Below are 24,271 nucleotides of genomic sequence, written 5' to 3'. Positions count from 1 at the left end.
CCGCATCGTTATCACTTTATACCCCTCAGGACATTTTGAGGAGGTCCCTTAAAATAAAACGATAGGGGTATTTGCCCCCCCCCCCCCCCCCCACACACACACAAATCCCTGACCAGTGTAGGGAGGGAAAAGAGGAGAAGGGAAAAAGGATAAGAAAAAGAAGAAGAAGAAAAAAAGGGGGGGGGGGGGGGGGATTGCCTTGTGCTCATCTCCCCTATTACTCACAATGTCTCCTTAGTCCAGTTACCTCCTCCGGGATACTGTGTCATATAACTGAAGGTACAAAAAAAAAAAACAACTTTCCTTTGGTCCTGCTTGTTACCAAAACATCCTCGTCCCTGGGTCTCCTGGATATGTTCCATTGCTTTTTTCGGATCCTCAAAGCGCTTCTGGATCCCGCCATGATCGATGCTGGGTAAAGGAGAGCGAACTTCATGCTGCGTTCCCGCAAAGCCTTCTTGCACTCCCTGAATTTATCCCGTTTCAGCTGCGTGGCCCGTGAGAAGTCAGGGAATATCATGATGCGGTTACCTTCCCAGATCAGCTCAGATTTATTCCGCGCGGAGCGTAGAATAAGCTCCCTGTCGGCTGAGCGCAGGAAGCGAAACAGGATCGTGCGCGGTCTCTCCCCCGAACCTGGCCGCGGTATTGGGGCTGTGTGCCCAATCTATCTCCGGTGGTTGCGCAGTTTCGTTACATTCAAGGATCGATGTCAGTAGCTTCTGCATAAACGCCGTCATATCCCTGCTCTCTTTACCTTCTGGAATACCCAAGAATCGTAGATTGTTCCATCTGTTGCGGTTCTCCATATCTTCAAGTTTATCACGGAGATCCTCTAACTCCGCTTTGCTAGCAAGCGGGCTAGCCTCCAGCGACGCCTTCATTTTTTTGTCGGAGTCCTCAAGCCATTCTACCCTTTTCTCCACCTCCACCTCCACCACTCGCGAGATAAGTGAAGACAGTTTCCCTTCAACTGAGGTTGTGGTTCGGCGTATGTCTTCAAGGCTGGCTAGGTTGCTGGATATTTTTTGCAGTGTAGCAAAAATATTAGCAATGTCCTGGCTGAAGCGTGCTGTCTCTGGGGCCTCTGAGCCGTTATCGTCGCCATCATGGTGTGTGCTCTGATGCTGCAAATGCTTCTTAATATCCCTGCTTTTAAGTTGTTTTGACATCATGCATGACCAAGAAAGTTTCTTAATATGAAACACGTTCGTATAGTCGATATTAGACACTAGCTATAGGATTAATTTAACGATGCTAGTCGGAGCTTCGGCTCAGGCAGCAATCTTTACCAAGCGCGTCACGTGACTCCTCATCACACGTTTCTTGATTTTTCTTCATCTTAAGTTCAGATGGCTGGAAAGATACTGATCCAACTCACAGAGAACAGCAATCAGGATCGAGCTGGCTTCAGGTCCCTTATATTGCACTGTGTCGATCAACTCCCGTGCTTTTTCCTGTTTGACCAGTTTTGTTTTGATTAACTGCATTTCTTCATTACTTATGATGACATGCAGATAAAGTTTATCCAGAACCTGGTTCAGAACAGGTTCAGACACTCGCTTTGCAAACTGATCCCTAATAGAGAACAGCTTCTCGTCTGCAGGCACATTGTTGTCTGCTTGGCCCAAATCCTCTGCTGGGACATTCATCTGTGCAGTTCTCCTTCTTGAATCTGGAAGATATCCAAGGATAAAACTTTTGATAACCAACCACAAGACTAAGGAGAACTCTCCTAGAATAGCACTCAGAGTCAATCATAATCCAGTATCAAATAAAATGTATTTCAATCCGCTCAATCCAGATTTTTATTTGGATCGGCATCATTATCATTGTGGGAAGTTGCTGTTCATGAGCTATGGGAATGAAGGGTGGCCAGAACCTTTTGTTGCAGAATATTTTGACATAGTGAAGTTGACCTTTGATCTTTTGGATATAATTAGCTTAAAAAGTTGGTAGATTGCACATCCATGTACAGAGGCTGTGTCCTCCTACCCAGGGTTTAAGTCCAACTTGTGGGCTTTTGCTACATGTCATCCCCCCTTCTCATGTACCCCATTTCCTGTCATATCACAAAGTCTCCTATCAAATAAAAACTCAACCTAAAAAATAAAAGTTGTCTGAAACCTTTCACCACCATAATATCAGTTCATCCTTGAGTCAAAGTAGACGTTTGTGCCAAATGTGGAGAAACTGCCGCAGGTTGTGTTTTAGTGTTTAGAAGAACAGGACAGAAAGAAAGAAAAAACCCAGAAAACATAATGCCCCCGGTCACAGCTATCACCAGTGCAGAGGCAAGAAAAAGTGGTCTAAAGTGACTGAAAAAGAATCTGAGGCAGAGTAAGACTAAAGGCACAACAAATTAATTACAGGTGGAAGAAGTCTTACCAGTAGGATCAAAATCATACTCCCAAGCGACCGTCTCACTTTTATCTTTGACCATCAAAGTCACTTCTCCTGTGATTGTAGGGAGGCGAACCTCAAATGTTGGGTAGTAATTTGGTCCAAACACCAAGTCAAACTTTGCACTCTGAAAACCAAAGTGTCAGAATGTTTAAATTGTTGAACGTAAATAGAGGTCACCGAGGACTCTTTGATGAATCATGTCTACATGAAGCACTAATAAAGTCTTTTATTTCAAATTCTCACCTTAGGCTGTACTTTAATGGCCTGAGGACAGTGAAGAGTGTATCTCTGATCTTTGATGAGAGTACATTCTGAAATAACCCGGATGTTCTCTGAATATCGCTGCTGTGTGATCACCTGAAGAGACATCAGAACATTTTAACAAAGGAGAAATTACATCATGACACTTGGAAAAAGTGTCATGATGTAAGCAAAAGCTAATGTCCAGTCTGCCTGATTCCAGTGTGACACTTGTGGTGCTATAAAATACTGAGACAGTTTGAACTGACAGCTGTATCATGGAGCTTTACCTCGTCCTCATCGATGGTCCTTGGCAGGAGAAAAACGCTGAGTTTTTGCCTCTGTGATTCTTGATTTGGTTGTTCAAGAAACAGCAGGACTTTGCTTTTAACTTCCCTCATTTTTTTAAGCAACCATTTTTTTAAAGCCCTCACTATGCCAAAGAGACTGAAGTGAGAGACTGTGACAACCACATGAGTGTCTGTAATCTCTAGCGGCTCAAGGAAGTTTGTTTTGTCATCAGTGATGTGGACGACAGACAGCAGACCTTCAGGCAGCGGAGCTGTGAAAACACAGAGCTGTCAAATTTTCATTTCATTAATAACAACCTCATTACAATTTAATTCCTAATTTTATTGGCTTTTCTGGGACACTGATTCTAGCTGTAGGATTCAACTTTTGCTCAGGTCCTTCTCCAAGTGAACATTTTCACAGATGGAGCCATTGCAAAAACAACATTCATTCATTCATTCATTCATTCATTCATGTATTCAGCAATTTAGTGAACACAGTGTTGGTGCATAAGAGGCCTTTGAGGGACTGTGCACTTGCTCCTGCAGGGGAAGGATTAGTTGTTGTGCCTGTGAGGAACTGCTAGTCCAAATAATAATGGAAATCATGTTAAATATGTGAATAGAAAAAGTTAATGATTTTATTTTTAGGATTTAAAAAAAATATAATAATCATGCTCTGCAGATGATAAATCCTGGTGAATTTGGTGACATTGTGAACTTTCCTCTTGCACCAACCATTCTTAATTGAAAAGTAAACTATTGTTAAGACAGAGAGACGTGTTGCTGTAACCATCAGGCTACTAAGGAGTAACTTCATAGAATTCTCATTGATCAAAATTAATAAATTTTCTGTTCGAGGAATAATTAAATCATTGTTTCATTATTGAAGAGTTAATCTCAATTTCAGACTGTGGCTGTAATGATCTCTGCAGCCTGTAGGGGGAAGTAAAAGGACCCAACATGGCTCTGACAAAACTATTAACACAGCACGATAGTGTTCTTACCATCCATTACTTCACAGTGAGGCAGGTGGAGCTGACAAACAGCAGAATCTTCTGAACACGTGATATCGAACAGCAGCCCTGCAGCCACCTTGCCAGCTGATCTGAGGAGGCTCTTATCCCATTGGACAGTCCTGTACAGCAGCTCCGCCTCCTGAACCATAACAAACACCAGTCCAGTCGATTCACACCGGAACACACCTGAACCAGGACACCTGAACCTGAAGGACACAGAGGAGCTGTTAGCAACAAGCCAGTCTTTGTTGTTTTTTTTTTACCAGTATGTGTAACTTTTTTTCTTATTCCATTTAATTGAGGACATAGACATCCTCACTTTCTTGTTCTTTTACTACAGCTTTTTTATAACTACTAATGCAGTGCCCGTAAGTAAAGTGTATTCCTATAAAAAAGTGGGAGGTTAAGTAGCTTTTTCATGGATGGCCGAATGAGGCTGTGTTTGAATGTGGGACGTCAGGGATATTTAGGTTTGTTGTGAAATCCGATATTCCAGGGTATAATTAGCCGTTTTTGATTTATTCATTCATTTTTTTATTTTGACATACTGTATTAACACAATGGACCTAAAATCACAAAAAAACCAACATAAAATCTGAGTAGAAAAAGTTCTTTTTTTACTGTGAAAACCATAAATATGTTTAACAAACCATTTTTTTTTTACTTATAATGCAAATATAAATTGTTGTTTGCTAAATTTGTGCATACATTTAAAAAATTTACATTTAAATGCAGGCAATGCTCAGTAGAGGTGGATTTCATCGTTCGATGTTGAGATTCAGTTCCCGTCGGTCAGTTCGGCAGGATGACTCGTTCACGTAGTTCGTTCGTTCAGTCGCACTTCCGGTACAACGTAGTTCAGTGATGAATCACGTAACAAACAGTTCTCAGCTCCTCGTTCTCAAATGATCGCGCTAAAGGTCAACATAACACTAGTTCATGGCCAATATATAGCTGCAACTTCATGATTATGTGTACTTTCAGACAACACAACAGTTAGCAGGTAACAGCTTAAGCCAGCTAGCCAAGAACGAGTGACTGACTGAACGAGAATGACAGGAGAGGAATCAGTAACCGAACGAGAACGAGAGCTACGAACTAAATGATTTTTTTCGTTTTTTTTCATGGAAACGGTTGCTATGCATTCCTGTTTCTCATTGGCTAAAATTCGACGACAGTGTCCTAGACCCAGCATACGATGGACTGGCTCTCAGTCCTACTCACCACTCTGATAACTAAACAGTGAACAACACAGCGACTGGCCTGTGAGAACGAACGAACGAACGAGAGAGAAGTGAAACGGGGAATCAGGTCAGTTCGTTCACGTTAAAGAGTCGTTCGTTCGAACCGATTCGTTCGCGACCGAGCCATCACTAATGCTCAGGTCTGCCTGTGCTCCTTCCAGCTGAATTGAGAGCTGCACTGCCTGCTCCACATTCAGCATCTCCTCATTGTGTCGACTCATTAAACAAAAAACCGACTCCACTACACACTAAACCAAACACTACATAACACACTAACTATACACACAAACACGCTAAATGTCACAAATCTCTCAACTCTCAATATCGCTGTCTATACACCGACCGTCGTTCAGCCTGTCAATCATCCGCCTAGGTCCCTCCCACAACTTCCTGTCCCTCAACAACCAAACTTGCTGCTTGGACACTTTTGTGACAAAAGCCCGTTTTTACCGTTCCTTCCTGCACCAAACACAAAGCAAATGTGACGGCAATGTTCGCGAAAAAGCGTGGCAGACATTATTTACCCTAAATCCGGTTTTAGACGTGCCGATGCGTCCGGTCCGTCGCCTCGGGATTTGGGCCGTGTAGCTAGCGGCTAGCAACTAGCTACACACGAACATCCACAGATTACAATTCCACTTCGTTGTCCGCGCGTCTCCGGATCTCCTCAGACCCGAACAGATTCGGTCCGGACTCGTTTAATCTCATTAATCCACAACAGTCAGTTTAGATGCACAGAACAGAACGGGACCGAACCACCGGCAAAATCCCGGTCCAGCTCGCGCCACTGCAGGTATAAATCCGCTTGTTTCTTCAGGTATGTCGTGGGCTTGTGCTCTGCAGTGATTGGCTCTGGTGCGCACGTGGCCACGGTGTGCAGTGATTGGCTCTGGTGCGCACATGACTGTGGTGGCTCTGGTGGACAATGCTTGGCGGAATTTGTAAAGCATTTATGAAAAAATTTATTCACAGTATCATTGCAGTCCAAACAAATGCTTAGATGCACACCACTGAACCAAGCAGCAGCCATGTTGAAAGTCTCGGGTCAGTGTGATCCTGATCCGCAGAGATATTTGACTAACAGACACATACTCACACAGACAGACAGAGATTCTGTGCTTTTATAGAAAGATATACAAAAATTATAACAATATCAAATAATTTTACAGATTTTTTAAAACTCAGTAAAGATCTGAGACACAGCCGGCATGACACTGAGTGTTTTCAGATGACGGATGGTCGGTTTCAGAAAATTACAGAAGTATTCCGACACAGCCCTCGCCAAGTCCAGTTCTGAAAGGCGTGTTTTTGTGGGGGGGCATGTTCAAATAGTACTGCTGAAGTATACAGTTACCCTCAGCACTGTATAACACTGCAACTTTTTATGTAAGTACAGAGAGGAAGTGTGTAATTGTTTTAACTGTGGTTTTGTTATTTCCTGTTTTATCTTGTAGTTCTACCCTCATGTGTCTCCTGCCGCTATCCATTTCCTTTCTCTGTGTGATTTTCCCACCATTAAAATTGTCTGCTCCTCCCTGATGCGTTTCACCTTTGTCCAATTATTCCTACCTCCCCTGTGTACAGTGCATACGGAAAGTATTCACAGCGCCTCACTTTTTCCACATTTTATGTTACAGCCTTATTCGAAAATTGATTCAATTCATTTTTTTCTTCAAAATTCAACACATAATACCCCATGATGACAACTTAAAAAAGTCTGTTCGAGATTTTTGCAAATTTATTAAAAACAAAAGACGAAGAAATCACCTGTACATAAGTATTCACAGCCTTTGTGATCAAACTCAAAATTAAAAGCTCAGGTACATTCGGTTTCCACTGATCATTCTTGAGATGTTTCTACAACTTAATTGGAGTCCACCTGTGATAAATTCAGTTGACTGGACATGATTTGGAAAGGCACACACCTGCTTGGGGACTGGAGGGTGGCCGGTTCAAGTCCAGCTACAGACCACAATATGGAAGTGGACTGGTAGCTGAAGAGGTGCCAGTTCACTTCCTGGGCTACTGCCGAAGAGCCCTTGAGCAAGGCACTGAACCCCCCATGTGTGCTCCCCGGGTGCTGACATAGCAGCCCACTGCTACTAGCTTGCAATGTGTGTGTGTGTATGTGTATACTTAGAATGTGCAGCTAGTGATGGGTTAAATGCAGAGGACAAATTTTGGGTGTGTTTGCATGTCGCATGTAAAAATATCTGACAAATAAAGATTCTTCTTCTTCTTCTTCTTCTTCTTAACAGTGCATGTCAGACCACAAAACTAGTTGAATTGTTGAATGATTGAATCCCATTGAACATCTCTGGAGGGATCTGAAAATGGCTGTGCACCGATGCTCCCCATCCAATCTGATGGAGCTCTAGAGGTTCTGTAAAGAGGAATGGGCAAAACTGGCAAAAGATAGGTGGGCCAAGTTTGGGGCTTCATATTCCAAAATACTTGAGGCTGTAATTGCTGCCAAAGGTGCCACAACAAAGTATTGAGCAAAGGCTGTGAATACTTATGTACATATTATATTTTCATTCTTTATTTCTAATAAATTTGGAAACATTTAAAAAAAAAAAAAACATTTTCATGTTGTCATTATGGGGTATTGTGTGTAGAATGTTGAGGAAAACAGTTAATTGAATCCATTTTGGAATAAGGCTGTAACATAATGAAATGTGGAAAAAGTGAAGCGCTGTGGATACTTTCCCTAAGCACTGTATATAGTCTGTGTAGTCCCTGCTCTCTGTCAGTTAATCTGTTTAGTTTCCTTGTGCCTGCTCCGGTGTCTTTGTGACCCATCTTCCCATGGTGTTTTTCCAGGTTTGTACTTTGCTTTTGGTTTATACTTTGTTCTTGTTCTATTGAGTTTTCTTGGATAAGGATTTCAGCCTTTGCTAATAAAGGCTTGCTTTTTGTTCACATTCTTGTCTGCCCGTGTCTTGCATTTAGGTCCCTTTCTATAACTTCCTGACAAGGTCAAGTATAAGTCAGCTGTACTGACAGGAGTTGACTATGTCTAAGTATTCATGTATTGGTTACCTGTATGACATCTTCCTGGACTCAGTCAGCAGTTCAGGTTTGAAATTCTGCTTATCCTATGAGGTCAAAACATTAGTTAATTAGAGTGGACTGATCAATTAGAACACATAGAGGGCAGCTTTTTTTAATGTTATTGTTAAATATTTAACATATGAAACCCTAGAGGGGTCTCAGTCTGATCACTGACATTTGTATGCTGTATATCTCTGCACAGAAGCCAATGCTGCTGGTTCAACCTCTCCGGATCATCAGGAGACGGCTGATCCTCTTCACCCTCACTCTCCTCTCTGATGTCCTCAGAAACGTCCATGTTTGTCTCTGATGTGGACGGACCTGCTGTGTGGAAAACACAGAAGATGTCAAACTTTCAGACATCCTGGTGGTTGAAAGTTGAAGGCCAAGCCATACGATAAAATGTACACATAAATAACAGACTGAGATTCAAACCCAATCATCTTCTAATATTTCACAGCAGAACAAAGCAAAATATTTACTGTTGTTAATAGGATTGACCAGTGACATTAGGCACCAACTAATCTAACAGTTACATTTAAGTTAAGTTAGGTTTTAAGGTTAGGGTAGGTAAGTTATTTCTAACTCATATTTTGTTATATTAGTAGAAAAGTTCTTAACATCCTGACAGCAATCAATAAATTAAATGCCCTTCATATTGAATTAAATGTTGGATGGCCTACATGATTGTCTACCTACATACTGGCCTACTTGTGCGCACTCTGCTAACTCATTGCACGTAACTAGAATCTTAACCTGCTTTATTTGCCTTGCATTGTAAGTATTGCCAAAGCTAAGCAAGCTAGTAAGCTAGTCTTGGTAAACAAGGTAGAGAATGTGCAGGCACAATTTCCCAATTCTAACATGCTTGCTTGACAGCAGGGAATATTAACAATAGCCATGTTTGCTGTTCAATTTCATTATGTTTATGTTCAGAGTTTTCTTACATGTGAATGAGACATGAAGTAGTTGGATAAAGATTAGCAATTACAGTAAATTGACAATTAACAATGCGCTGTTCAAACAGCACACAGCCTGGCGTTCAGCAGCACAAACCCACAGCAGTGAGCCATAAGTGTCATGCCATGTAGCCTTTTCAGACATAGATACATTTGTGGTGGCTATTTCACTTGTGTTTGTATGGTTGCAGCATTTAACAGAGTTATTAATTCATTATTTATTTGACCAAAAAAGCTAAGAGAGATTGTTGAATGTAGCCAAATTGCCACTCCAACTATGAAGTTTAGTCAGACAGTGCATGTGCATGTGTTCTGGAGGAGTGGCTCTGGAAGGAGGGGGTTGGATTCTTGGTTGTTAACTTTTAAAATGTAGCTTGCCTTTGCTGGTTTCTTACCAACACCATCTTTATTATAACAGCTTACATTTCTTCAAGAAATTCCATTAGGTCTTTACTCACATCCTTCAACCTTCATCCTGTCAGATGTAGCCCTGCTTTCTCTGGCATCCACCCTGCAAGAATAAACACAAACACATAGAGTTTTCTCTTACACAGAGAGTCAAAATAAATTAAAAATAACAATTACTCAGTTAGCAGCCTTGCAGTTTTGCGACACGAAACACTGGTAATTCAACACAAACATGGTCTCCAAACTGTCATCTCCAACTTTGAGTATATTCCATATGCTCAAAAGTCTTTAGCATGGGGTGCAGTTTAGCTCAGTGGGTAGAGCGCGCGTCCCATGTGCTGAGGCTCTGCAGTGGACCCAGGTTCGACTCCTGGCCTGGGTCCATTTGCTGCGTGTCACTCCCCCCTCTCTCTCCCTGTTTCCTGTCATAACTTCAGTTGTTCTATCAATAAAGCCATAAAAGGCCAAACAAAAAAGTCTTTAGCATGATACTAAATGCCAAAATCAGTATGCGAATGCTTGCCAAGAATTTGATTTGTTACACGTTAAGACTTACTGTGCAAAAGAGACTAGAGCTGCAACTCTGCTGGCTTCAAGGACTAAAAATTGGAATTTCACATAGCAGAGGTGAAAGCAGTCAGTGCGTTTACATGCACAGCTTAGTCAGATTACAGCCATAGTTCGACTATGCTGCTCAATCGTACAACTGCAATTATCCGAGTATACATGCCAGTGAGAAAATCTTATTACTGGCCGAAAGCATGTCATACCCCGGTACGCTAGGTGGCGCTGTGCCCATTTCAACTAGTGTTAACGGCGCACCTCCGGCTGACCTCTTTACGTCACCAGCTGCCTCGGCATTCAAGAAAGATGGCGTACGAGGAGCGAGACGAAGCTACATCTTTGTACACTTCGTATATGGTGTACATGATAATTACACAAACTAGGTGCACTCTGGCGCTCTTTCTTGCTGTGATTTCGGAGGAAAGCCGCCGCCGCCGCCCGTCTACTTCCGATCCGCTGGAAACGTATACATGCAGGAGTAATGCGACTTTCAATCGAATAATCTACGTGGTGTAATTCGACTATGAGAAATCCGATCCGGTCCGATTTTAGTCAGACAAAGGTGTATACATGCATCTTAAAAATCCGTTCATAGTCAGACTAATGCAGTAATTCGGTTTTCTTGAGTGTCATGTAAACGCACTGAATGAGAATTTCTTCTACACATGCACAAATCCGGTTTTCTCTGATTATCGCTTCTCCGTGAGGTCTGTCTCCTCCAACTATAACCAGACTAAGAGGCTGCAGTCATGCTCACAGTTCTGTGAGGCTGTAGTCCTGATTACCTTTGCTTTTAACTGAATAGATATCTCCCTAAAAACAAAACATGTCATCCTCATGGTACTTAAGAAAAGGTCAAAGGATCACCAAAGTCAGTAGACTTAATCCTCTAAAGCAGGGGTACTCAAATACAAATCTTAAAGGGCCACAAAGATTTTTTTGAATGACTCAGAGGTCCATGTATTGAGGTCGGTCAGGCCACATGCAATAATACTGTAATATTCAAAACAAAATGTCCTTTTCATTCTAAACAACAAAATACGAACTAAAATAAAATGTAATTTCCATTTTAACATAATTTAAAATACGTAGTTGAATATTTCCTCTTTTGGTTTGCCTTCAAACATTGTGTACATCACTTCAGTCATGCATTATTTTATTTCATTGTGACATAGATGTGACAAGAATCCTGCTTGCAGCTTGATATGACGATTTCAGTGCATTTATTTGTGTTTTGCTTATCTCTGAATTTTGAGGAAATGTCTCTTCAAAATTCCTATGCTTCGTCTCATAATGCCGTTTCAAATTGGAAATCTTCATCACAGCTTCTCCTGGCATATTGTAACGCCACTTGTGGACTGTGGCGCAATGGATCTTGGGTATTCTGTTGTTGTTGGTGTAACTATGGTTCGTGAATGTGTTTGTGAATAAGATGATATGTAAGATGGTTGTGTGTTATTTCACGTCATTTGTTCTGTGATTAAATGGTGTTTTAACAAGGATGATACAAATTTTGGCACCGTGAGTGAAAGGGTGTTTGCCGGGAGAAACTCCCCGTCCGTTACACTCTTTGCAACACTGAATATACATGAGATCGCTAACGTTAGCTAAAACTTGTCAAACTGCGCAAGGTGGGAAAGTAAGACGAAGTATTTAAAACTGCTGCACTGTCAGATACGAGGAGATTGTCGCGGTTGGAGGCAGAATAAATGCAACTTTGAAGATCCTATTTCTGCGAGTTGCCGATTATCACTGTCCACTTTGTCATAACAGTTTACTTGGAAACACGCCATATTCAATCTCTTACCACCAGCAAAATGTGAATACGCGAAGTGCTCCGTAAACGAAAGTGAAAGTTAAAAGTTGCCCTCTGTCTGTGTATCGTTGGCATGGAGACAAGTCCCGGTATACACGTGCTGACCCAACCAAAACACATAGTGAAGGAATAATAGTTCGGGGGCCACAAACAGGAGGCCGGTGGGCCGGATGCGGCCCGGGGGCCGCCTATTGAGGACCGCTGCTCTAAAGAAAACGAATGTCTGCTTAAAATGTCATTGTAATCCATCCAATTATCATTGGTTATATTTCACTCTGAATCAAAGTGATGGACCAACTGACAGTCCAATAAAAACACACAATAATGTACATTACTGGACTGTACTTCGTGTAAACAGTTCAGGTAAGTTTACAGTAGAGAAAGTTTCCTACTTGAAGTCTGAGGGTCTAGGTTCACTACTGAGGTCTGAGGGTCCATCTTTAGATTGGTCACAGCTGGATCCTGGAGATTCTGTTCTGTCCTCCAAATCCATCATCTTCTGGACTCTGTATGTAACAGGTGGATTTTTAACACCAAAAAAACTAGACATACAATATATACACACACATCTATACATTTCAGATGAGCTTTCAACAATAAATGTATCTTTATTTATAGCAAACATTAATACTGTACAGTTAGATTTGTCAGAAAAGGCTCAGCTGATTCAGGAAGCACTCAATGAATCTGAGCAGTGAAGAGTAGAACTCATCGATTTATACTAATGCACTGTACACCTGTATGAATATTTGGGTTGTCATGATTCTTCATGATTCAATCACTGGTTTTATGCCCTGACAACGTGACAAAGTCATTTCAATTTTCAAAATCTCCTCTGGTGGCTTTTTGCAGGTTTGGGTAAGGCAAGTTCAAATAATATTCACCAAAATAAAAGATTCCTAAAGATACCACCCTTGAGTATTTCAACATAAACAAAAGAGGGAAATTCTGTTACTTACAAAGCTCAGTTTCTCAAATCTACCCCACATAAAAGGATGTCTGATAAAGAAAAAACAGCCATCATCTTTGAAAATTCCCTCTGGTACCAGTCAGTTGCTCGTCTTTCTGTACACAGTTGAAGTGTAGCTACAGGCAACCAATAAGCTAGCTTTGTCATCTTTGAAGCTGCCATAATTTTTTGTCCTTAGTGTGCAAGTAAGCAAAGATGGAGAGAAAAAAATACTGGGATAATTACCAGTCCCACTCCAGCTCATCAGCATGGGCTGACTCCGACTAGCTACTGACCTCAGAGTTTGCTGTTTGCGATGTTGGCTCTCTAATCCAGCAGACAGAAGCTTTACTCCTGAATCTTGAAGATCATTGTGATTTAGCTTCAGTTCTCTCAGATGTGAGGGGTTGGACTTCAGGGCTGAGGCCAGAGTAGCACAGCTGATCCCTGATAGTTTACACTTTTGAAGCCTGCTCTCACAGGACACAGATCAATAAAAGTTTAAAAGTATAAGTCCACATCATCCATGTGCATAAAATCATTTTAAGTATCTGTTCCTTTAAAGATATATCATCTACATGAGAATGATGACTGTGAACTGACCTCAGAGACTCCAGTCTACATTTTGGACTCTCTAGAAAATCACACAGCAGCTTCACTCCTGAATCCTGCAGCTTGTTTTTACTCAGGTCCAGCACTCTCAGATGGAAGGGGTTGGACTTCAGAGCTGAGGCCAGAGAAGCACAGCTGACCTCTGACAACCTGCAGCAACTCAATCTAAATAGTGGAAAAATGTTTTAAATAAATTACCTGTAAATTTTAAATAAATGAAATTAATACATTTAAAGAAACGTCTGTATAATTTCAACATGTGTATTCCCCTCAAATGTGGCCACTGTCCTTCACTGTAGAGAATACGGGGAAACACGGACAAACTAATTATGTCAGGGTGAAATTGTAGGGAAAATTATAGTTGAAATACAAGGAAAGTATTAATATGGCAGTAATACAAATTACACTAGCCACATTAATCATTCTTCCACTAATATAGTTTCCTAGTAGGCATAACAAAACTAAACAAACAGTCCTTTGATGATCAGTTAAAGGAGAGTCTACGACACCTTAACTTTGGGGAGTAATTGAATTTATTTGGATGAACTGCCATGAGTTCAGGAACTGAATGTAGAAAATGAAGGCAACAACTTTTTAGAGAATTTATTTCTACTCTACTGATGAAAGGAAGGAAACAACAACACCACCACAATACAACAGTACCGATGTTGACCAGACAATAAAGCCTGACCAATATATCGGTATTGGCATACAGGTTGGCTGATAGGACAACTTTTGATGACAGAACGTTATGCAGCAAAAGATTCCAGGGGTAATTTAGAATTGTTAAATTCCCAGTGGAGTTGATTGTTTCAGTGCACTTAAAAGTTTAATGGTTAGATGTATGTGTGGGCTAATATGTGGGCTCCGTTACATACGCGTCTCTGTTACAAGTGTTTGATTATCATGTGACTTCATGTAAATATTCTGTGAATAACAAAATCACGATATATCAATAAAACAAGAAGATGGAATTTTGGACCAATGTAACCAGGTTGAGATGTAAATGCATGCAGAGTTCAGCAACATCAGAGATCACTGAGTGGAGAAAAGTTTTAATATCAAACTGTGCACAGCATCATCCTCCACTGGTTTGTTTACTTGAATGAGGCTGTTAGCCATAATGACCTTTTCAGGCAGCTTCTTTCTGTGTTTACTGTGGGCATTCATAAGTTACATTCATTAGTTTAAAGGTCATATTGATAATATTTTCATGCAGACAAATCATTACAGCTACAGAGCTTAAAACATAATTATGATTGTGAATCAATAATTTTAAAAGGTTATTTCAGGTCCATAATGATTGTTTTGTTAATCTCTGTAAGAATTCTGACACTTGGTTCCAGCTTCTAGCAAGGTTTGTGAGCCAACAGTATAAAGCCATTAGCATCACGTGGTAGCTGTGTTTTGACAGCATCAACAGTCTTGGTAGTCAATTTGTGGAAACAAAACATAGAAATGGCTGAGGTCTATAGTATGTGCCCCACAACAAAGCTGTTACAACAAATATATATCTAGTGTAGGAGGCTGTTTAAGGTTATTGTTGGCATGTTCTCATGTTGTACAGGGTTGTACAGAGGGCATGGGTGACAGGAAGGGGCAGCACAGGTTGAGGGAGCATCAACACTTCTCACCAGACCTGGAACAAAGAGGCTACAACTAGGGCTGAACGATATATCGTTATCATATCTATATCTAGATATGAACATTCAAGATATTCATATCGAAAAAGCAACGATATAAACAATATAGATTCCCCCCTGCTCGCCCTGCACGTACAGCTCTGGCAGTCACAACAAACATCCTTTTCACGATTGCCCTTGAATACACCGCTAAGGCCAGCCAACCACAAACCTTATTTCATGCTTGCTGTGGATTGACAGCTGAAGCCAACCAATGACAAACATACGAGGGCGGGAGTGAGGGAGACGGAGAGTGAGACGCACACACAACTTGGCGACTTTCTAGCTAGTTTAGCGACTTTTCAGCCCCCCGCGACTTTATTTCTGAAAACGGACTAGCAACAAATTTAGCGACTTATTCAGATCATCAGGGGAAGGCGAGAAATATATTATATTGTAATTCTCCTGCTGCTTAGAGTCACCACAGTCTGCGGCTCCCCTGCAGCAGCGCCGGCTCTCTGTCCTCTCACACGGCTGCAGGCGGCAGGTGTGTATGTGGGGGGGCTGGCTGGGGCAGCAGGAGCGGACGCTGCGGCCGCTCGCTCTGTGGATTTGAGACCGTATAGCTGCCATCTATGATCCGTTAATTCTCTGACTTCTTAGTCTTTCTAAATTCCACTGGTACTTTACCAGCGATAACCTGAAGCTGCTGAGTTTTGATCTTCACTCTCACTCTTTCTCTCCAGATTAGGATGTCATCGTTCATCTTGTAAAAATGCACATAGTTCGTTTGTTCTTCTCCCTACCTTTACTGTTGTTACTTCATATATATTTGTCTCTGTAGTGAGTTTGTGATTATTTGGTAAAGATTTCTCGATCAACCATTTGTATATGGCTTAAAATAATCTCTTTATTTTTCTGAAAAATGATTGTTTTTCACCGAACCCGTAGTCATATCGTATCGATATCGAGATATCTGGCATGAATATCGAGATATGAAATTTTGTCCATATCGTTCAGCCCTAGCTACAACCCACAGAACTGGAAATCTGGTACGTTCATCACTCTTCCCATCACCTCTATAAATAAAAAAGTTAAATACAACCATGTTGGGTCTGTAAAAGAACACGCCTAATCTAACTGTGTATTAATGGCAACTGAAAAATGGATAACTGCAAAGTGCAAAGAAAAGTGTTGACAATAAGCCTTACAACTTGTTTCTCCAAATCTCTGTAACAGAGGCCACGAGTGCAAAGTTAGCATGAACCATTGAGCTACAATGGACACATTTATTGGAATAACGCAGGTTCAAATGTACTGGAATTTGTCTTTAGGGACTTTAAACTGAAGTCATGAGATTTAATATGTAACAGTGAATGGGTTAAATTAGTAATGTTTAGTTAGAGAGAGATTTTGAAAACTTACTAGTAGCATTCAAATATAAAAATAATTTTTCTACCTCAGAGTCTCGAGGCTACAGAGTGGACTCCTCAGAAAATCACACAGATGCTTCACTCCTGAATCCTGCAGGTTGTTGTGGCTCAGCTCCAGCACTTTCAGATAGGAAGGGTTTGAGGTCAGAGCTGAGCCCAGAGATGCACACCCAAGCTCTTCTATTTCACAGTGATTGAGTCTGTAAGATAAATATTATGTCGAACACAGTTTTCGAGAAAAAATGCTGCCCACATTAAAATATAAATTACATCTTTTCAGATTAAAGACACACAATATAAAGTAACACACAAAGGGACTGACCTCAGACTCTTCAGTCTACAGTGTGGACTCTTGAGAAAATCACACAGATGCTTCACTCCGGAATCCTGCAGGTTGTTGTTGCTCAGCTCCAGCACTCTTAGATAGGAGGGTTTGGACTTCAGAGCTGAGCCCAGAGATGCACACCCGCTCGGTGTTATTTCACAGTGATTGAGACTATAAGATAAATACCACATCAGACATATTTTAGAGAAAACTTGCTGCTCCCATAAAAGCACAAAATAAATATTTTCAGATTAAAATACACACACTATAAAGTAACACACAAAGGGACTGACCTCAGAGCCTCCAGTCTACAGTGTGGACTCTTCAGACCGTCAGAAAGCAGCTCCACTCCTGAGTTTTCTGGATAATTGTTACTCAGGTCAAGCTCTCTTAGGTGAGAAGGGTTGGACTTCAAAGCCCAGGCAACAGGGTTGCAATGTATGGTTGAAAGTTCACAGCCAGAGAGTCTACGGATACAGAGATTGTGTAAAAATTTGTGAAATGAAATTTTAATTTATATAAACAGAGCACATATTAACACAGTTTCGGCAGATTTAGAAAATGACACACAACATTTGTAACAAAAAGCTGTCCTACAATTACCAGCAGGTCCACCAGTTTCTGCTAGCATGTCAGTAAATGGTGTCAGACTACTCTGCCAGCCTTAGCACACAATCTTGTACGGTTAGACCCAGCATCTCATGTTCATTAGAAAAAATGTTTGTAAACACACCTTCAGATGGCTTACACAAATATTGTTTTTTCATTGTGAATGACGCCAAGAGTGCAAATGTCCTTCATAATTCCCTCCCGAGTCAATGTTGCTCCACATTTCTAGCACGTCCCACTTCTGCACTTTCAATTTGTGTGATACAATACATAGCATATGCATTGAAATGAGGACACAATGTGCTGCCATCCTGCCTTGTCCTTCTGGTGCTGTGAACATTGTGAGAATACTTGATCTCATGCTCATTACCCTGTGTGTGTGTGTGTGTGTGTGTGTGTGTGTGTGTGTGTGTGTGTGTGTGTGTGTGTGTGTGTGTGTGTGTTTAGGTTTAACTAGTATTTACAGGTTGTTTGGTTAGGTTTGTTTGATATTTGGATATTTTTTCTCCACAAAAGTATGTTAAGACTGTAGTGGCAGTAACTTCTGTCTTGTAGTTTTAATAGATTCTGTGAATAGATCACATTTTTCTTTGTTTTTGTTTTGTAATGTCGTGGGAGTGTGACGACATCTACCAACCTATAAGAGAGATAATATAATGCATTTATACTGATTCCCTTTGTAAGATCGACCAGTTGATCTTACAAAGGGAATCAGTATAAATGCATTATATTATCTCTCATTGTCATTGTATTGCCCTGTTTGAACAACAGAAGGGGCATTCATACTGCTCAAAAAAGGAGGGCTGCTGCATGGTCTGCCCTGCCGCTGCCCCACCACCACAACGCGATTATCACGCAACAAAAACTGATCATACGTTTAGTAAATAATAATTTGTAATTTACACTGACAGAGATTTTCATGGCCCTGTTTGTCTGGGGGACAACAGGAGGGAGGGAGACTGGAGGGCCCACGACAGTGTGCTCTTGGCTGTCCTCCCAAGTCATACCCCCCTGGGTGCCCTGGTAGTCCTGCTGTACAACCAGAATGATGGGACAATTCATGGCAACTATTTATTTACACATGCTTAGGTCATTGCCAGCTCCTTTTTAATTTACTATAGAAGGAAAGCAGAAGTGAAAAAAAATAAAATTGTATATGAATAATAAATGCTGGACACACCAGATATATTATTTAAAAAGGACATTGTTTCAATGAACATTTTCCCTTTTTTTTTTTTTTTTTTTTTTCTACACTACACTATACTATAATAAATATCTTAACCTGGACTATTTATTGATGCTGGGAAAAAAAAAACTCAACTTATAGTATGATGCTATCATACTATGAGTTTTTGGTATTGTTCCTACTCTATATGTTGCATTTATCAGCTATAAAAATTGAGCTTGCCAGTTTTTCTGGTTCCCAGGCTAGTCTGCATACACCTCAGTATATTACTGGCCCTGCTGGACTTCATCAGCACTTACTGAGCCTTTCTGCAGTTCCTCATAGCTGGAAGCAGCCTTTGTTTTCCCTTTATTGATGTTCTGTACTTATTCAGGTCCAACTCATCCAGAACCTCCTCTGACATCTGCAGCACGTTGGCCAGAGCTGAGCAGTGGATCTCTGAGAGTTTCTTGTTTGATCTGTTCTTTGACTTCAGGAACTCTTGGACCTCATTATGAACTGATTGGTCATGCATCTCCATCAGACAGTGGAAGATGTTGATGCTTCTGTCAGGAGAGATATCGTACACGTTCATTTTCTTAAGATTTTTGATGACTCTCTGGATGATTTCTGGACTGTTGTCTGTTCGACCCAGTAGGCCTCTGAAGAGTCTCTGGTTGGACTCTAAAGAGAGTCCATGAAGGAAGCGAACAAACAGGTCCAGGTGGCCATTTTTACTCTCTAAGGATTTCTCCATGGCTCTCCTCAGGAAGATATCCAAGGAGGGATAAAGGTCACGGTCCCCATCATTGTCATCATCATCATCATCATCACTACTGTTGTCACCATCATCAACGATGACCTCCTCCTCTTCCTCCACCACCTCTTCCTCTTCCCCCTCCTCCTCCTCCTCCTCGTCGTCCTCCTCCTCCTCGTCCTCCTCCTCCTCGTCCTCCTCCTCGTCCTCATCATTGTCATTGTCCCAGTCTGTCCCAAAGAAGTCCTCCAGTACCTTTGTGTTCTTATTGATGTAACAGTGGAACATGTAGACGGCAGCCAGGAACTCTTGAACGCTCAGATGAACAAAGCAGTAGACTGTTTTCTGGAAGATTACAGACTCTCTTTTGAAGATCTCTGTACAAACCCCTGAGTACACTGAGGCGTCTGTGACATCAAGATCAAACTGCTCCAGGTCTTCTTGGTAGAACATGATGTTTCCTTTCTCCAGATGTTCAAACGCCAGCCTCCCCAGCTTTAAAAGAACTTCCCTGTCAGCCTGAGTCAGCTCCCCTGGACTCATTTCATGTCCCTCATCATACTTCTGCTTCTTCCTCTTTGTCTGAACCAGCAGGAAGTGTGAGTACATGTCAGTCATGGTCCTGGGCAGCTCCTCTCTCTGGTCTGTAGTCAACATGTGGTCCAGAACTGTAGCAGTGATCCAGCAGAAGACTGGGATCAGACACATGATGTGGAGGCTCCTGGAGGTCTTGATGTGTGAGATGATTCTGCTGGACAGATCTTCACCACTGAATCTCCTCCTGAAATACTCCTCCTTCTGGGCATCAGTGAAGCCTCGTACTTCTGTTATCCTGTCAACACATTCAGGACGGATTTGACTGGCTGCTGCTGGTCGGGATGTGATCCAAACAAGAGCCGAGGGAAGCAGATTCCCCTTGATGAGGTTTGTCAGCAGCACGCTGACTGATGACTTCTGTGTGACATCAGAAACAACCTCATTGTTGTTGAAGTCCAGTGAAAGTCTGCTTTCATCCAGGCCGTCAAAGATGAACAGAAGTTTACAGACAGCGAGCTGCTCTGCTGTCACCTTCTGTAACGTTGGATGGAAAACATGGAGAAGCCTGAGAAGACTGTACTGCTCATCTCTGATCAAGTTCAGCTCCCTGAACGAAAGAAAAATCAGCAGACTGACATCTTGGTTCTCCAAGCCCTCCGCCCAGTCCAGAGTGAACTTCCACACTAAGAAGGTTTTCCCGATGCCTGCGACACCGTTTGTCAGAACGACTCTGATGTTTCTCTGTTGGCCAGGTAAGGCTTTAAAGATGTCGCTGCACTTGATTTGAGTTTCACCGATGGTCTTCTTCTTGGAAGCTGTCTCAAGCTGTCTCACCTCATGTTGGGTATTAACCTCCTCACTCTGTCCCTCTGTGATGTAGAGCTCAGTGTAGATCCTGTTGAGGAGGGTTCCACTTCCTGTTTCATGAGTTCCTTCAGTCACACGTTCATATCTGCTCCTCAGACTGATTTTATGCTCATCTAGAACCTTCTGCAGACCAAAATCCCCTGCAATAAAAAGGTCAAATTATTAAAGGTGTTGGTTTGCAACACCTAAACAAAAATGATTTTAAAAATAAAGAGGACAGAATGAGGATGGAAGAGTGGAGATTTTTTTTTTTTTTTTTTTAATTGCAGTAAAGCTTAACATTTTCATGATTAAAAATATATGACCGCTGCATAACAGGAATCCCAGTTTTCAGACTTGAGGACATATACATACAGATGTACCATCTTACTTAATACGGTGCTGGTCTGATTGGCTGCCTGCAGTCCAGGTCTTGTTCTGGGTCTTTTTCTACACTTGGGACAGAAGAAGTCCTCTGATGAAGCAGACTGGTCCCAGTGAGAGTTGATGCACTGACTGCAGAACCAATGTCCACAGCTGGTGGAGACTGGATCCTTCAAGACGTTCTGACACAAACCACAGCAGGACGGCTGCTCCTCCACAGAGGCAGGACTCCACATCTCCAGCTCTCTGTGGACAAGAAGAAAATTCTTCTTTAAAAAGGTGCACTATGTAGTTCAGAAGATCTTTCTTGACAACTTTTTTTATGCCTCAACAAACTAAACAAACAAAACTTTTTGTTTTCATAACTGAATAAACAACTGACCTTAAAAAAGGACAAAACTATTTCATACTGTTTTACTTTGTTTATATATGGCGGACCCTGCCACCTTTCTAGCTTCAAACAGTGTTCTGGGTACATTATTTTCTTCTGAGAACAGCTTGTTTATTCAGTTGTGGGAAAAAAATATTATTTCTGATTTCAGGTATTGGGAAGGAAATAAATTGTATTGGTCTCCAACTCCTTGGCAACAACTACAGTTCCTAGGATCATTTTTCATATAAAATACAACTAGTCGAATTAAATATACATGTGTATTGCTCTGCTCATAGTGGTTGTTGAGCCACAATGGCACCATGGTCCCCAGGTGTACCAAGTCAGAAATAAAAGTAATTACAGCAAACATCACAGTAGTGGACCATCTTCTCATCAGGTTTCCCTGTAATAATAAGACAGTTGGATCTAGCCCACCTTAACGTGTGGCCTAAGGGCTCAGAAATACTGCAAGTATCACAGAGGGGGAACCACAATCCTCCTCAACAGTCCAAAAGTTTAATCAAGACTTCAAAAACATATGGGTGTTCATATGCTTTATGCTGTATGTTTTATGTTTAGTGGTTGGTTAAATGCTGATTCTTTTATAACCTATTTATGACTGCTGGATTAATGCTCTGAAATATTTATTTGCTCATTTATTGTGGAACTGCTGAGTGGAGTCATAACAACCTACATTAAAGTATATTGTATCTATTATATAAAACTAAAATCAAAACTGCATTAAAAAAGTTGATTCTGGACAAAAAGCTATTCAATATGCTCTGATGCGTCTTACTTTGTGTTTGAGGGTCCGGGTTCATCTTTCGAGTCTGGAGGATGATGTTTGGAGATGTCAGTCTTCATCGATAGAGAGTCTGATCCGCCTTCCTCTTTCTCCAAACCACTCATCTTCAGTCATTCTGAGAATGAACAACGAGAAACAACACACAGACATACAACCATAATGTTAAAGTTGAAACTGTCAGCTTTCCAGCTTTCCCCACCTCCTAGTGCATCCCTGACCTGATTTGCTGCTTGATCATAGTTTCCTTTTACTTGCTCAAAGTAGTTCAGTTTCTCATGTAAAGGCTTCAGGGTTTTCTGAAACTTCTTGCTGTGATCCTGTGCAGCGTCAATGATTTGTCTAAATCTGTTTTTTGTCTAAATTTGATTAGATTATCTGATAAATGAAATGCTGCATGACGTTCACAAGTTTAGTGTAACATGCTGCTCCTACAGTGTCGGACGAGTGAAACTTTGTAAAATCACATATTAGCAGATATGTACTGGAGAGTTATAGCAGATAGTCCATTGAAAGAAAATTGATTGTTGTATATTTTGGTAAAAGGAAAAAGGCCCAGCAGAGGTTTTACCTCCTGGGAAAGCTCAGGAAGTTCAACTTCGCGCAGGAGCTTCTGATCCAGTTCCACACTGGGATCATTCAGTGTTTTCTACACTGCACTTCCATCAATGTTTGTTTCAGATTTGAAACGAACAGGACAGGGACAGACTGCAATGGTCAATCAGGTCTCTCACAAAGATAACTGGAGCTGAGTTGCCCTCCTATGGGACTTGTACTGGTCCAGGGTTAGGAAACAGACAGGTAACATCTCTGCAGACCTCTCACAGCCTGTTCACAAACTGTTCAAGCTCCTCCCCTCCAGCAGGTGTTACAGAGCACTGTACGCCAAAACGACCACACAGAGACACTTTCTGAAAAACCACTGTGCAACAACCCCTGTAAATACTGTTGGAAATTAACCCTTGCACTCCTTACAATTGCACCACCTTGTACCTATTAGTCTTAATTGTTCAGTTATTCATGTATTTTTTTAGATGTAATGTTTATTATACTATCCACTGTACATTGAGAGCAAACTTAGCCAGAGTCCAATTCCTTGTTTGTGTACAAATACTTGGGTAATATAGACGATTCTGATTCTAAAATAATAATAATCTTCAGAAAAATCACACAGCTGCTTCAATCCTGAATCCTGCAGCTTGTTGTCAGCGCCTGCTCTCTCAACTGGGAGGGGTTGAACTTCAGAGCCGAGATAAACCACAGCTGATCTCTGGCCCTTAAATCACGTCCTCTGGCAGAGTCTTTTGATTACAATACTGTAAAATGCAGTGAAGTTAAGCTAAGTAAGACCTGTATCACAGTGTCTGCTGCTGTCACCAACTATCAAACTGAAGACAACACAGAACCAGGCACATGCTAGCTAGCTAGCTAGCTAAATAAATACATAAATAAATAAATAAAGTAGTGTGTGCTGGAAATCGTAGCAAACACGACTTTACGGTTAACTTTACCGCCCCTTAACAAAGACAAAGCCTTTCAGTAGAAACGATGTCATAACGATGTCACAGACGACGCCTCTTTCCAGTCCTATTAAGGTGGACAACAAGTTACAACCAAATTTTCATCCAGACGAGTCGTCCTCCGAGCTGGACAGGTCATATCCGTCTAATTCGCGTAATTCATAGTGCAACTCTTTAAACATATTTCCCGCTTTCCGGTAGTAAAGTGTTGTAGAAACACAGAAAACAACTCAAGAGTCTCTGTCTTACCAGCTACGTCCAAATCTTGAGGAAAAAGTTGTATTTTCTCCTCTTCCTGTTTAGAAACTTTGACGTCTCCACTTCATGTTGAATGTCG

The 24,271-nt window shown here is 41.3% G+C and overlaps 1 protein-coding gene across 1 annotated transcript; it reads right to left on the bottom strand.

Moving 5' to 3' along the window:
- Nucleotides 1-207: 207 nt before the first annotated feature.
- On the bottom strand, nucleotides 208-24,271 carry LOC115582867 (protein NLRC3-like). The gene is made up of 19 exons (XM_030419094.1): nucleotides 24,184-24,271; nucleotides 22,409-22,532; nucleotides 21,247-21,485; nucleotides 19,629-21,016; nucleotides 19,036-19,502; nucleotides 17,235-17,408; nucleotides 16,939-17,112; nucleotides 16,643-16,816; nucleotides 13,553-13,726; nucleotides 13,246-13,419; nucleotides 12,393-12,506; nucleotides 9,671-9,723; nucleotides 8,429-8,577; nucleotides 8,242-8,297; nucleotides 3,944-4,161; nucleotides 2,937-3,208; nucleotides 2,650-2,763; nucleotides 2,389-2,530; nucleotides 208-1,675 (listed from the first exon to the last, which is right to left on the bottom strand). Exons 2-19 carry the CDS (start codon nucleotides 22,519-22,521, stop codon nucleotides 1,338-1,340), a joined length of 4,533 nt encoding a protein of 1,510 aa, XP_030274954.1. The 5' UTR covers nucleotides 22,522-22,532; nucleotides 24,184-24,271; the 3' UTR covers nucleotides 208-1,337.

The sequence above is a fragment of the Sparus aurata genome, chromosome 6 (genome assembly GCF_900880675.1).
Source record: "Sparus aurata chromosome 6, fSpaAur1.1, whole genome shotgun sequence".
NCBI classification, from domain to species: Eukaryota; Metazoa; Chordata; class Actinopteri; order Spariformes; family Sparidae; genus Sparus; species Sparus aurata.
Note: the sequence above shows the minus strand (reverse complement) of the source record. Positions and strands in the feature narration are given on the sequence as shown.